A 12,437-nucleotide genomic window follows, 5' to 3' on the forward strand; every position below is an offset into this window, starting at 1 on the left:
GTTTAAGAATTGTTCATCAAAAATCTTAGTTTTGTCATCATCAAAAAGGGGGAGATTGTAAGATCAAGTTTTGATCTAGTAGTACAACTCTATGTTTTGATGATTACAAGTTAACCTTTTGATATGAACAATTGTGGTACTCTAACGTGTTTTTCTGAGTGTGCTATTTACAGGCTCTGACCTCAACTCAATCTCACACAAATCAGAAGCACTGTGTATAAAGAGCGACCCAAGCAACGCTTTCGCATTCACCATGTTCAGTATGAACAGTGGAAAAGCTTCAGAAGTTCTGAAGTTATACAAACTCTGATGTGGACTCAGTCACTAGAAGTTCTGAAGATCCAGAAAGTCTGATAACCAAGAAACACTGAAGGCTCAGATATTCTGATGGTGTAGAAGACTCTGAAGATCCAGAAGCTAATTAGTGAAATTCTGATGTCCAGAAGCAAGATACTCTGAAGACTAGGTTTAAAGGTCAGGTCGCTATCCAAGTACAAAAGCAACTGTACCTTCCTGACGACCTACCTAACAGTCTCAGACACAGCAGAAGCTGGATTTTCCAGAACTGCCCTCCAACGGTAGCATTTCCCATGCAACGCTCAACCCTAATCCTTGGAGTATATAAAGAGGCTGAAGACTGAAAGAAGCGGCTAGAAGCATTCACATACGCGCAAGACAAATTCAAATTCTTCTAAGCTTTCTTTCATCTGAAATTCATTGAGTTTACTATTAGCTTTTTAGAAGCAAATCTCTTGTAAATAATTCTTTGATAAACAGTTTGTTTAGTTCCTTTAGGAGATCAAGGTTGATCGGATCCTAGAGAAGACTAAGAGAGTGAATCTTAGTGTGAGCTAAGTCAGTGTAATTGTTAGTCACTTGTAGGTTTCAAGTGCAGTTGTAACTCTTACCTGATTAGTGGATTGCCTTAATTCTAAGAAGGAAGAAATCACCTTAACGAGTGGACTGGAGTAGCTTGAGTGATTTATCAAGTGAACCAGGATAAAATCCTTGTGTGCTTTTCTATCTCTTATTTTTAGCACTTAAGTTCTCGAAAGATTTGTCTAAATCTTTAAGGTGGAAGCTTTATCTTGAAAACGTTATTCAAACCCCCCCCCCCCCTTTCTACCGTTTTTCATACCTTCACTGCATGTAAAAAAAAATTATATAGTATTGAATAGTTTATTACATAGAGTTGAGGTAGCATATATGAGCTAATAAAAGACAATGAAAATATTTATTTATTTTGTATTTGAAATAATTACATTGGGGATAAAATTAAGAATAATTATTTACATGACAAATTTTCTAAAATAAAAGTAAATAAATAGGGATAAATAATAGTTAGTTCATTACTGTTTTAGAGTTAATTAATTTAATTGAAAATTATAATACAATAATTACATAGACGACGAAACTTATAATTGTTTTTGTTTTTCCACATTTCATGTAAAAAGAACTCATTCGTATGATATTGTAATATACTTATTTGTAAACTACATTTGAAGTACTATGAGAAGATCAACTGCATATAAAGTGAGATGGAATCAAAGAGGAAATCGTTACAAATTAAAGATCAAGTTCTTGCACATTTAGACATTCTAAGCTAGTACATCAATATCTAACCCTTAGTTCTAAGTAGATGTAATGACATAAAGTTTGATGGAGCCTTTGCAAAATCCAATGCAAATACCTTAAAACATATTATGTGAAGTGCACATTTTTAATGAGTATTGTTTGTAATTTATATTAGAGAAAAGTGCTAGTAGGAAGGTTATGAATTAATAAAAATTTCTATAAATCAAAACTAATTAATTATGTCACATGGAATTCCCTGACTCATTTGAACATAATAATAATAGACCAATTTACAAAACTTTTGAGGTAAATAATTAAAATTAAAATTCAATTAAAAAAATTATTTAACGCTTATATAGTTGTAAGGAAAAAGGACGTTGGGAAGATCTTTTTCGCCTTAATATAATATTTAATAATAAAATGATTATTTTAACGTTTAAGCTAGCTAAGGATTAATATTAACATAAAATTAAAGTAATATATTTTTATAGTGTAAATATTTTACAAACTTAAAACGATCAATAAGACACAAATTTGTTATATTAAAATTACTTAAATTTATATTAATTAGGATTACTAAATAAAATATTATCTTAATGATGAAGGAAAAAAAATGTGGACCAAAAAATAAGAATGTTTGAGTACCCCAAAGGGGCATGTGAATTTCAGATCTGTAGATTATTTGATATTTTGTGGGTCGCGTTCATAGGTTCGATTGGTTTACTTCCCCCAACCATGAAAAACCCTCGTGATGATGCAATTCTCCCTATGGATCTCGTGATGAAAATCTTGTCACGGCTATCCGTGAAAACCCTCATGAAATTCGTGAGTGTTTGCAAGTCAAGGAAATCACTGATTATCAATGATCCATCATTCGCGAAACTACACCTCAATAGATCTCCTAAAAACACACACATTCTCCTTGTTATAGAAGACGAGCCATACGTATTTGAAAATGCTGAAAGTTGGGTTGTTCCATGCTTTATGCGTTTCTTGATGGACGATCCGTCGTCCATGATCAACGTTGAAGGGTGCTACCATTTGAAGGGAAATCATTTGGTAATTGGCTCTTGTAATGGATTGGTTTGTTTGGGCAACTTTTATGATGTTGGCCCAATTGAAGAATTTTGGGTTCAACTTTGGAATCCAGCCACACACATGATGTCTAAGAAGTCACCAACCTTTCATCTGAGCATGCGAACTTCAGTGGATGCTTCGCGGGGTAAGGTGAATATGGGGTTCGGCTATGATAATTCACATGATAGTTACAAGGTGAGTACAAATTTAAAGTCCATCCCCTTTGAATATAATTATTTGAGAATTCATAATAGTATATGATAGCTTAATTTGAAGTTAACTTGTTTCTTGAGATATGTGGTTAACTACAACCAACGTTTGAAGCTATTGTTGTAATATTAGTGGTTGTACCGAGATCCCTCATATTCTAAAAAACTGATGATACATGAAATTCTAGATCCCTTAGAACAAATGTCCTGCACGATGCTGGGACAATCGATTAGAACATCATATGACTGAAAGGCATGAACACAAAACAACAAACAACTAAAAGAAACAAGACACAGGAAGTTGTTAACCCAGTTCGGTGAAACTACACCTACATCTGGTTAGCTTTCGCCCAATGAAAAGGAATTCCACTATCTCAAGAACTAGGTATTACAGACACACATGAACACATCAAGTTCATTGTTCTTAACCTAATCTACCCAGTGGTATTCTACTTAGAACCACAGCCTAAGTATGAGAGCCCCTCTCACTTTTCCTCAATCACTGCCACAGTGATTGGTAACAACAATAACACAAGGTTTGTTTGACACTCAAACACAAAACAGAACTCAGTCTTACTTTATAGAATCAGTGAGCAAGACGAGTTCACAACTAACAAAGACAAAGAACAACTTACACTCTTAAGAACACTTGATCTTCAAGGTAATTCTCTCGATCAACTTCAAGCTTCAGGTCTTTGTCAATATATACTTCAGCAGAGGCGGCTAGGGTTTATTTGGGCTGAAAAACACTTTGATCCAACTCATATCAGCAGAGAATCTTTCAAGATCTGATATGAGTGATCAACAAGTAAAAATAGAAACAAATCTTTTTAATCACAGATTTGCTTCAACAATAACAACCCGCAACTGGCTCCCAACACACAGTTACTTGACCTTCAAGTAAGCACAGATCATACCATAAAGCATAACCACAAGGGACCCACTTGCATGCCAGCAGGGGCGGATGTCCTGGCCTTCATCAAGGCAGATGTCACAACATCGGCTAGGACATCAGGTTGTTTTTAACAAAATTGATGACAACAAAGGAACAACAATCTCCCCCTTTGTCAAATTTTGACTAAAAACAACTTCACTACCAGAGAGGAAAAAAATCTCAAAATCATCAGAGTCAGCAGCAGAAATACTCCCCCTCAAACCAATGCATCCACAACAGCCAAAACATGGAGGAACTCCCCCTCAAAAGATGCATCCAAATAAACACTGCATAAAGTATATAGAACCCATATGCAACACAGTACAAACTAAGAAAGCACACTTGGTACTACTTGAACAGAAGCTAGCTTGTAGCACTTGAACACTTGAACATAAAATATCTCCTGAACTGGTCTTGTCTTGACAAAGCTGCATACTTATTACATAACATAACCAGAATACCAAGTCTTCAAAAAAAACAAACCACAACAAACTACTACTCTACTACTACTCCCCCTTTTTTAGCACAAATTTGGCAAAGATGGAAAGAATTTAACCAAGGCCAACTAAAAATCAACTAGGAGATGCACTAAACACCAGAAGAAGAGGAGTGTTCCTCATCATTTTCTGCAGATCCTTCCCTCTCAGCATCAGCTGCATGCTCACCCTCTTGACCAGCTTCCCCCTGGAGAGTTTGAATGAGAGCATCCACCTTAATCTTCCTAGCAGCAGCAATCCTGATCGTCTCTTGAAGTTCCTTGGAAATGGCCTCAAGTTCAGCAATGACACTGTGAGTGCCTGAGGCAGACATAGAGGCAGGAACAGATGTCCTACTGGATGGCAGATCAATGTCCAGGACATGAGGGTCCAGGAACAACCGTTGGTCCAAGGTGATGGGAGGGCCTTTAGGCACAGGAACATCATCAACAGTGAGGATATGAGGATGTTGTTTCAGAATGATAGCAGTCAGTAAAGAAGGAAAGGAGATGGGGAGTTTCACTGCACATGTATCTGCATGCTTCAAAGTTTGGGAAAACACAAAGTTGCCAAAGTCATAAGCAATTTCAGTCCCAATGCGATAGAGAAGCTTGGCAAGCATAGCAGAAACAGCAGAAGTATGGTTAGAGGGAACCCAATTCACCACTCCAATCCTATTCAAAATAGCATACTTCACACTCAGAACCCCAGTTGACAGAAGCTTCTTAGCAGGCCACTTCTTTACTCTTCCAGCAGTCAATTCCTCAGCAACCGTATCCAGAGAAAGTTCTTCTTCAACAAATTCAACCACACTTCTTCCAAGGGTTTGGTTGATGATAGCAGGAGAGAAATTCACACACTTACCCCTGACAAACACTTTCCTGAATTCAGGACTGGCAGAATTATTAACATCATCAGAGAGATTGACAATAAATTCCTTCACATTTTCCTATGTTCATTACAGTCTGTCTCAACCCTGCTTTTGCAATCAAGGCAATGATCTCTTTGCAGGCTAATACATCAGAATCAATCTCCCTCTCTTTGGCAACACGTCTTTGATAGACATATTTCCATTTGAAGGCATTTTCTGGAGCATGAATAGACACATTATCTAGAGGAACATTAGGAATATCTGAGGGAATACGCTTACCAGAGAACATTTTCTTCTCAGAGGCAGTGATGTCCAGGACATCGCCTTCAACATCTGATTCAGTCTCCAAATCAAGTCTGGAAACTTTATGCTTTTTCCCAGTAGTCTTCTTGGCTTTCTTCCCTGATGATTCCACAGCATTCTGCTTGCCTTTCCGTGACGCATCGGTTGCCCTTGATTTTGAAGATCCAGTAGTGATCTTGGTTTTCTTCTTCTTGACAACAGGGGTTTCTTCAACAGATGCTCTTCTTCGCTTAAGCATTCTGGCAGCAACACTCGCCAGAGGCACATCCTCTGAATCTTCATCATCAGAGACATCATGAACAATGGGAGGGGTCTTCATCGATTCCTCTGACAAAACATCCATTGAGTTTGCAGCCTTGGAATCAGAACTCTTGGATGAAGAGGAAGAATCCTTTGAGAGTGAAACTTCCTTGACAGGCTTATCAGACAATGTCGCGACATCGTCTTCAACATTTGCAGAGACAGAAGTATTGGAGACTTCCTCAGGCACAGGGGCTTCTGGGTTTTGCATTGGGGTTGCACGAGACTTGTAGTGCTTCTTGGAAGGAGTTCTTGAGTTCTTCTTAGATTGAGAGGAAGAACTTGTGTGCAAACCCATAACCCTAGCACCACCAGCAGTTCTCTCTATCTTTCCTTTCACAGACTCTTTCTTGCTTGAAGACATGATGAACTGGTAAAGCAAACGAACAAAAACAAGAAATTGAGAGAAATGTAAGTGATGAGAATCAGAAATTGTTAGAGCAAGATTGGCAACTTGTGGTGAGATTGTGATGACATCATTGGTGATGATTATATAGCAGTTGAGTGAGAAGGAAGCAATGATGTCACAACGGCAGTTAATGGTAGTTACGAGGAAACTAGCCGTTAGACAGAAAAGGGGCTTTAATTGCTATGCTTCTTCGAAGAGGCAAATCCCAAGATTTCCTCTTAATTTGTCAAATGTAGCAGCATCTAAGGGTTTGGTAAAGATGTCAGCCAATTGTCTCTCTGTGGGGACATGTTCCAAAGTAACAATTTTATCCTCCACTAATTCCCTAATAAAGTGATGTCTGATATCTATGTGTTTGGTTCTGCTATGTTGTATAGGGTTCTTGGCAATATTGATAGCACTCAAATTGTCACAGTACAATGTCATGACATCTTGCTCAACTTCGTATTCCTTGAGCATCTGCTTCATCCAAATAAGCTGAGTACAACTGCTTCCAGCAGCTATATATTCAGCTTCAGCTGTGGATAAAGACACGCAGTTTTGCTTCTTGCTAAACCAAGAGATTAAGTTGTTTCTAAAGAAGAAACACCCTCCAGATGTACTCTTTCTATCATCAGCACTCCCTGCCCAATCTGCATCACAATACCCTACAAGAGAAGAATTAGTATCATTTGTATAAAGAATCCCATAGTCACAAGTACCATTTATGTACTTAATGATTCTTTTCACTTGTAAGAGATGACTGGTCTTTGGAGCAGCTTGATATCTTGCACAAGCACCAACAGCAAAGGTAATGTCAGGTCTGCTAGCAGTGAGGTACAACAAACTTCCAATCATGCTTCTATATAAGCTTTGATCAACATCCTCTCCCTGATTGTCTTTAGACAGCTTGATATGTGTAGCAGCAGGAGTCCTTTTATGTCCAGATTTTTCAAGTCCAAATTTCTTGACGATGCCCCTAGCATACTTACTCTGGGAAATAAACATTGAGTCTTCCATTTGTTTGATCTGAAGTCCCAGAAAGTAGTTCAATTCACCAACTAAGCTCATCTCAAACTCTGACTTCATTTGTTGGACAAAATGTTCCACCATCATGTTCGACATCCCACCAAACACAATATCATCAACATATATCTGTGCAATCATGAGTTTTCCTCTTTCATTTTTCACAAATAATGTCTTGTCTATTCCTCCCTTGCAATAACCATTGCTCACCAGAAACTCTGTAAGGCGTTCATACCAAGCTCTAGGAGCCTGTTTTAATCCATACAGGGCTTTCTTGAGTTTGTAGACATGTTCAGGATGATGTGGATCTGTGAATCCCTTTGGCTGTTCAACATAAACTTCCTCATTCAGATAACCATTTAGAAAGGCACTTTTAACATCCATTTGGAATAATCTGAACTTCAAAAGACAGGCAACACCAAGCAAAAGTCTTATGGATTCCAACCTAGCCACTGGAGCAAAGGTTTCATCAAAGTCTACTCCTTCAATCTGAGTATATCCTTGAGCCACCAGTCTTGCTTTGTTTCTAGTTACTACACCATTCTCATCTGACTTGTTCTTGAAAATCCACTTGGTTCCTATGATGTTTACTCCCTCAGGCCTAGGAATGAGATCCCATACTTCATTTCTTCTGAATTGATCAAGTTCTTCTTGCATAACATTTATCCAGTATTCATCTGTCAGAGCCTCCTTGACATTCTTGGGTTCTACCTTGGATATAAAACATTCATGAGCAATGTAGCTTCTAGCCCTGGTAGTAACTCCTTCTTTGAGGTCACCAATAATATTCTCTTGAGGATGATTCTTTTGAATTCTGATCGATGGAGCTTTATTTGCAGGGGTCATCTGTTGATCTTGCTCATCAGAACTGGTTTCTGATTCAATGTCGAGGTCAATAGTTGGGACATCGGCTGTGACATGTGGACCATCATCATCTTCAGTTGCACCAGTGTCTTTTCTTTCATTTGGTTGATCATCAATAGAGACATTTACAGATTCCATCATTACCTTTGTTCGGGAATTGTACACTCTGTAAGCTTTGCTGTTTGTAGAGTATCCCATGAAAATTCCTTCATCACTCTTAGGATCTAGCTTTCTTCTTTGTTCACGATCAGCCAGAATATAACATTTACTCCCAAAGATATGAAAGTGTTTCACAGTTGGCTTCCTTCCTTTCCAGAGTTCATATAGAGTGACTGTGGTTACAGCTCTAATGGTTACTCTATTGTGAATGTAACAGGCTGTGTTCATGGCTTCTGCCCAGAACTTGTTGGAAATCTTCCTTGCATGAAGCATAACCCTGGTGGATTCTTGAAGAGTCCTGTTTTTCCTTTCAACAATTCCATTCTGCTGAGGTGTAATTGGAGCTGAGAATTCATAGCTTATTCCTTCTGAATCACAGAAGTCAGAGAATTTGGAGTTCTCAAACTCTCTTCCATGATCACTTCTGATTCTTACTATAGAGCAATTCTTCTCAGTTTGAAGTTTCAGACATAGCCTTCTGAATATGTCAAAGGTTTCTGATTTTTCCTTCATGAAGTCAATCCATGTGAACCTGGAATAATCATCAACACAGACATAAACATATTTCTTACCTCCTAGACTTTCTACCTGCATGGGTCCCATCAAGTCCATGTGAAGAAGTTCAAGGACTTTTGTTGTAGTTGGATGCTGAAGCTTTGCATGAGATGTTTTGGTCAGCTTTCCAATCTTGCATTCTCCACATATCTTTTCTTCATCTATTTTCAGTTTTGGTAGCCCTCGTACAGCATCTTTAGAGATAACTTTCTGCATACTCTTGAGATTGATGTGACCTAAACGTTGGTGCCATAGATTCAACTCATCCACTTTTGATATCAAGCATCTAGACACTTGGGCTTTCTTTTGTGGAATCCACATGTAGCAATTGTCTTTGGACCTGACACCTCTCATCACAATCTCTTGATCACTAGTGGTAACCATGCATTCAGTCTTGCTAAACTTCACATCCAGATCTTGATCACACAACTGACTTATACTGATTAGATTTGCTGTCAACCCCTTGACAAGAAGAACGTTGTTCAGACTAGGAGATCCAGAGTTTACCAACTTCCCAATGCCTTTGATTTTTCCTTTAGCACCATCTCCAAAGGTGACTGCTTTACTGGAGTATTCCTTGAGATTTTCCAGATACTCCTTATTCCCAGTCATGTGTTTTGAGCAGCCACTATCAAAATACCAGTCTTCACTTGATGAGACTCTAAAGGATGTGTGTGTTATAAGACATGAAACTTCTCCTTTGGGTACCCAAGCTTTCTTAGATGTCTTGAGAACCTTCTGGATCTGAGGATATCCGTATAGCTTGAAGCAGTAGGGCTTAATGTGACCAAACCTACCACAATAATGACATCTCCATGGAATTTGAGCAGTAGCCTTCTGAGTAGTAGGATGTGGAGGCATATGTTGTGACATCGGGCTTGACCTCTGATAGTACTCTGGGTTTTTAAACTCAGAGTTTTCCTTAGCTCTTACAAACTTCCTTGATGCTTTCTGATTTCCTCTACTCTCAGACTGGTAACTGAAACCAATGCCTTTAACACTCTTTCCTTGCTTGCTTGTTTCTTCCAGAATCTCTTCAAGCATATTAGATCCACTGTTCAGCATACGCACTGACTTGTAGGTATTTTCCAGTTTGGCTGTCAATGTAGCTACTTTCTCTTGAAGATCAGCTATAGTTAACAGAAGCTTGGCTTTTTCAACAGTTTCAAGATCCTTTAATTTTGAGTTCCATTTATCCAAATCATCTTGCAGTTTATCAATGGTCTCCCTTAGGTTTTCATTTTCAGTCTTAACTTGTTTCATCTCATCTTCTTGCTCCTTCAGATGTTTGCAAGTTTCCTTCCATTTAACATGTAGGAGTTTGTAAGTCTCTTCCAAATCCTCAAATGTCATTTCATCGCCACTGGAATCTGAGTCATTGACAGCTCCGGAAAAGGCATTAACCTTGTTGGCAGTTAACTCTTCCTCATCCTCAGTATCTTCATCTGACCATGTCACTACCATGCCTTTCTTTTGTTTCTTCAAGTAGGTTGCACACTCAGATCTAATGTGACCATAACCCTCACATTCATGACACTGAACACCCTTGTTTAGGCCTAATTTGTCCTCTTCTTTGACCTTTCGCTGGGAATTGTAGGATTTAGAGTTGTCAGACTTAATGTCCTGGACATTTGGCCTAGTCCTTCTGTCTACCTTCCTTAGAGCTCTGTTGAATTTTCTAGCAAGAAGTGCCAGAGCTTCAGATAGATTCTCACTTTCACTATCAGCATCATCTCCTTCAGTGGTGTTGGATACAAAAGCAATGCTTTTGGTCTTCTTTTCAGGTTTTTCACCCAACTTTAACTCATAAGTCTGCAGAGAACCAATCAGCTCATCCACTTTCAAACTGCTGATATCTTGAGCTTCTTCAATCGCAGTGACCTTCATTGCAAACTTGCTGGTTACAGATCTCAAGATTTTCCTCACAAGCTTTTCATCTGACATAGGTTCTCCCAGAGCAAATGAAGCATTTGACAGATCACGCACACGCATGTGATATTCAGAAATAGTCTCATCTTCTGTCATTGTCAAGTTCTCAAAACGAGTAGTAAGCATCTGGAGTCTAGACATCCTCACCCTGGTTGTACCTTCATGTGTTGTTTTCAAAATCTCCCAAGCATCTTTGGCAACAGTGCAAGTATTAATCAATCTAAACATGTTTTTGTCCACTGCATTGAAGATAGCATTCATTGCTTTTGAGTTTGCCAGAGAAGCTTCTTCTTCAGCACTTGTCCATTCATCCTCAGGTTTTTCTTCAGGAGTAGATGTACTTCCTTCTGCTTGAGCTTTGACAGGATGCTTCCAGCCTTTGACAACAGCCTTCCAAGTTTTGATATCAATAGACTTGAGAAAGGCTATCATTCGAACCTTCCAGTAATCATAATTGGAGCCATCCAGGATTGGTGGCCTGTTGATCGATCCTCCCTCCTTATTATCCATGAGATCAAGAAAATATCTCCCTGGAGCTCACCCACACAGAACAGGGGTGCCTGCTCTGATGCCAATTGAAATTCTAGATCCCTTAGAACAAATGTCCTGCACGATGCTGGGACAATCGATTAGAACATCATATGACTGAAAGGCATGAACACAAAACAACAAACAACTAAAAGAAACAAGACACAGGAAGTTGTTAACCCAGTTCGGTGAAACTTCACCTACATCTGGTTAGCTTTCGCCCAATGAAAAGGAATTCCACTATCTCAAGAACTAGGTATTACAGACACACATGAACACATCAAGTTCATTGTTCTTAACCTAATCTACCCAGTGGTATTCTACTTAGAACCACAGCCTAAGTATGAGAGCCCCTCTCACTTTTCCTCAATCACTGCCACAGTGATTGGTAACAACAATAACACAAGGTTTGTTTGACACTCAAACACAAAACAGAACTCAGTCTTACTTTATAGAATCAGTGAGCAAGACGAGTTCACAACTAACAAAGACAAAGAACAACTTACACTCTTAAGAACACTTGATCTTCAAGGTAATTCTCTCGATCAACTTCAAGCTTCAGGTCTTTGTCAATATATACTTCAGCAGAGGCGGCTAGGGTTTATTTGGGCTGAAAAACACTTTGATCCAACTCATATCAGCAGAGAATCTTTCAAGATCTGATATGAGTGATCAACAAGTAAAAATAGAAACAAATCTTTTTAATCACAGATTTGCTTCAACAATAACAACCCGCAACTGGCTCCCAACACACAGTTACTTGACCTTCAAGTAAGCACAGATCATACCATAAAGCATAACCACAAGGGACCCACTTGCATGCCAGCAGGGGCGGATGTCCTGGCCTTCATCAAGGCAGATGTCACAACATCGGCTAGGACATCAGGTTGTTTTTAACAAAATTGATGACAACAAAGGAACAACAATACATATGGCCATATTTACAATAATTACACTCATGATGGCCTCTAAATGATCAAGATCTTATGTTTCAAAATGATGTCCATGTTTGAATTTCATTGATGGGACAAAAAATGAGACATGATTTGAAAACTTAAGATCTCACCAGAAAACCTCCACATTGTAGACAACAATTTAAAACTAAAATACAATTTTGATCAACTTACTCAAGCAATTAATCAAATTTTCTATTCCTAACATCAAGGATAATTTTACCAATTAAGTTAGTCGCTAATGTGAAATGATGTATATTTAGGATCAAGTCAATCCCTACTTTTAGACA

General features: G+C 38.5%; 1 protein-coding gene across 1 annotated transcript; it reads left to right on the forward strand.

The window, feature by feature from the left end:
* Positions 1-2,310: 2,310 nt before the first annotated feature.
* LOC130720869 (F-box/kelch-repeat protein At3g23880-like) lies at positions 2,311-2,913 on the forward strand. Its single transcript, XM_057571574.1, has one exon. It carries the CDS (start codon positions 2,311-2,313, stop codon positions 2,911-2,913), a length of 603 nt encoding a protein of 200 aa, XP_057427557.1.
* The last annotated feature ends 9,524 nt before the right edge of the window (positions 2,914-12,437 follow it).

This window comes from Lotus japonicus, chromosome 1 (assembly GCF_012489685.1).
Source record: "Lotus japonicus ecotype B-129 chromosome 1, LjGifu_v1.2".
In the NCBI taxonomy this organism is placed as follows: Eukaryota; Viridiplantae; Streptophyta; class Magnoliopsida; order Fabales; family Fabaceae; genus Lotus; species Lotus japonicus.

Coding starts and splice junctions, on each gene's coding strand:
- LOC130720869 (XM_057571574.1), top strand. CDS start 2,311: ATGAAAAACCCTCGTGATGATGCAATTCTCCCTATGGATCTCGTGATG.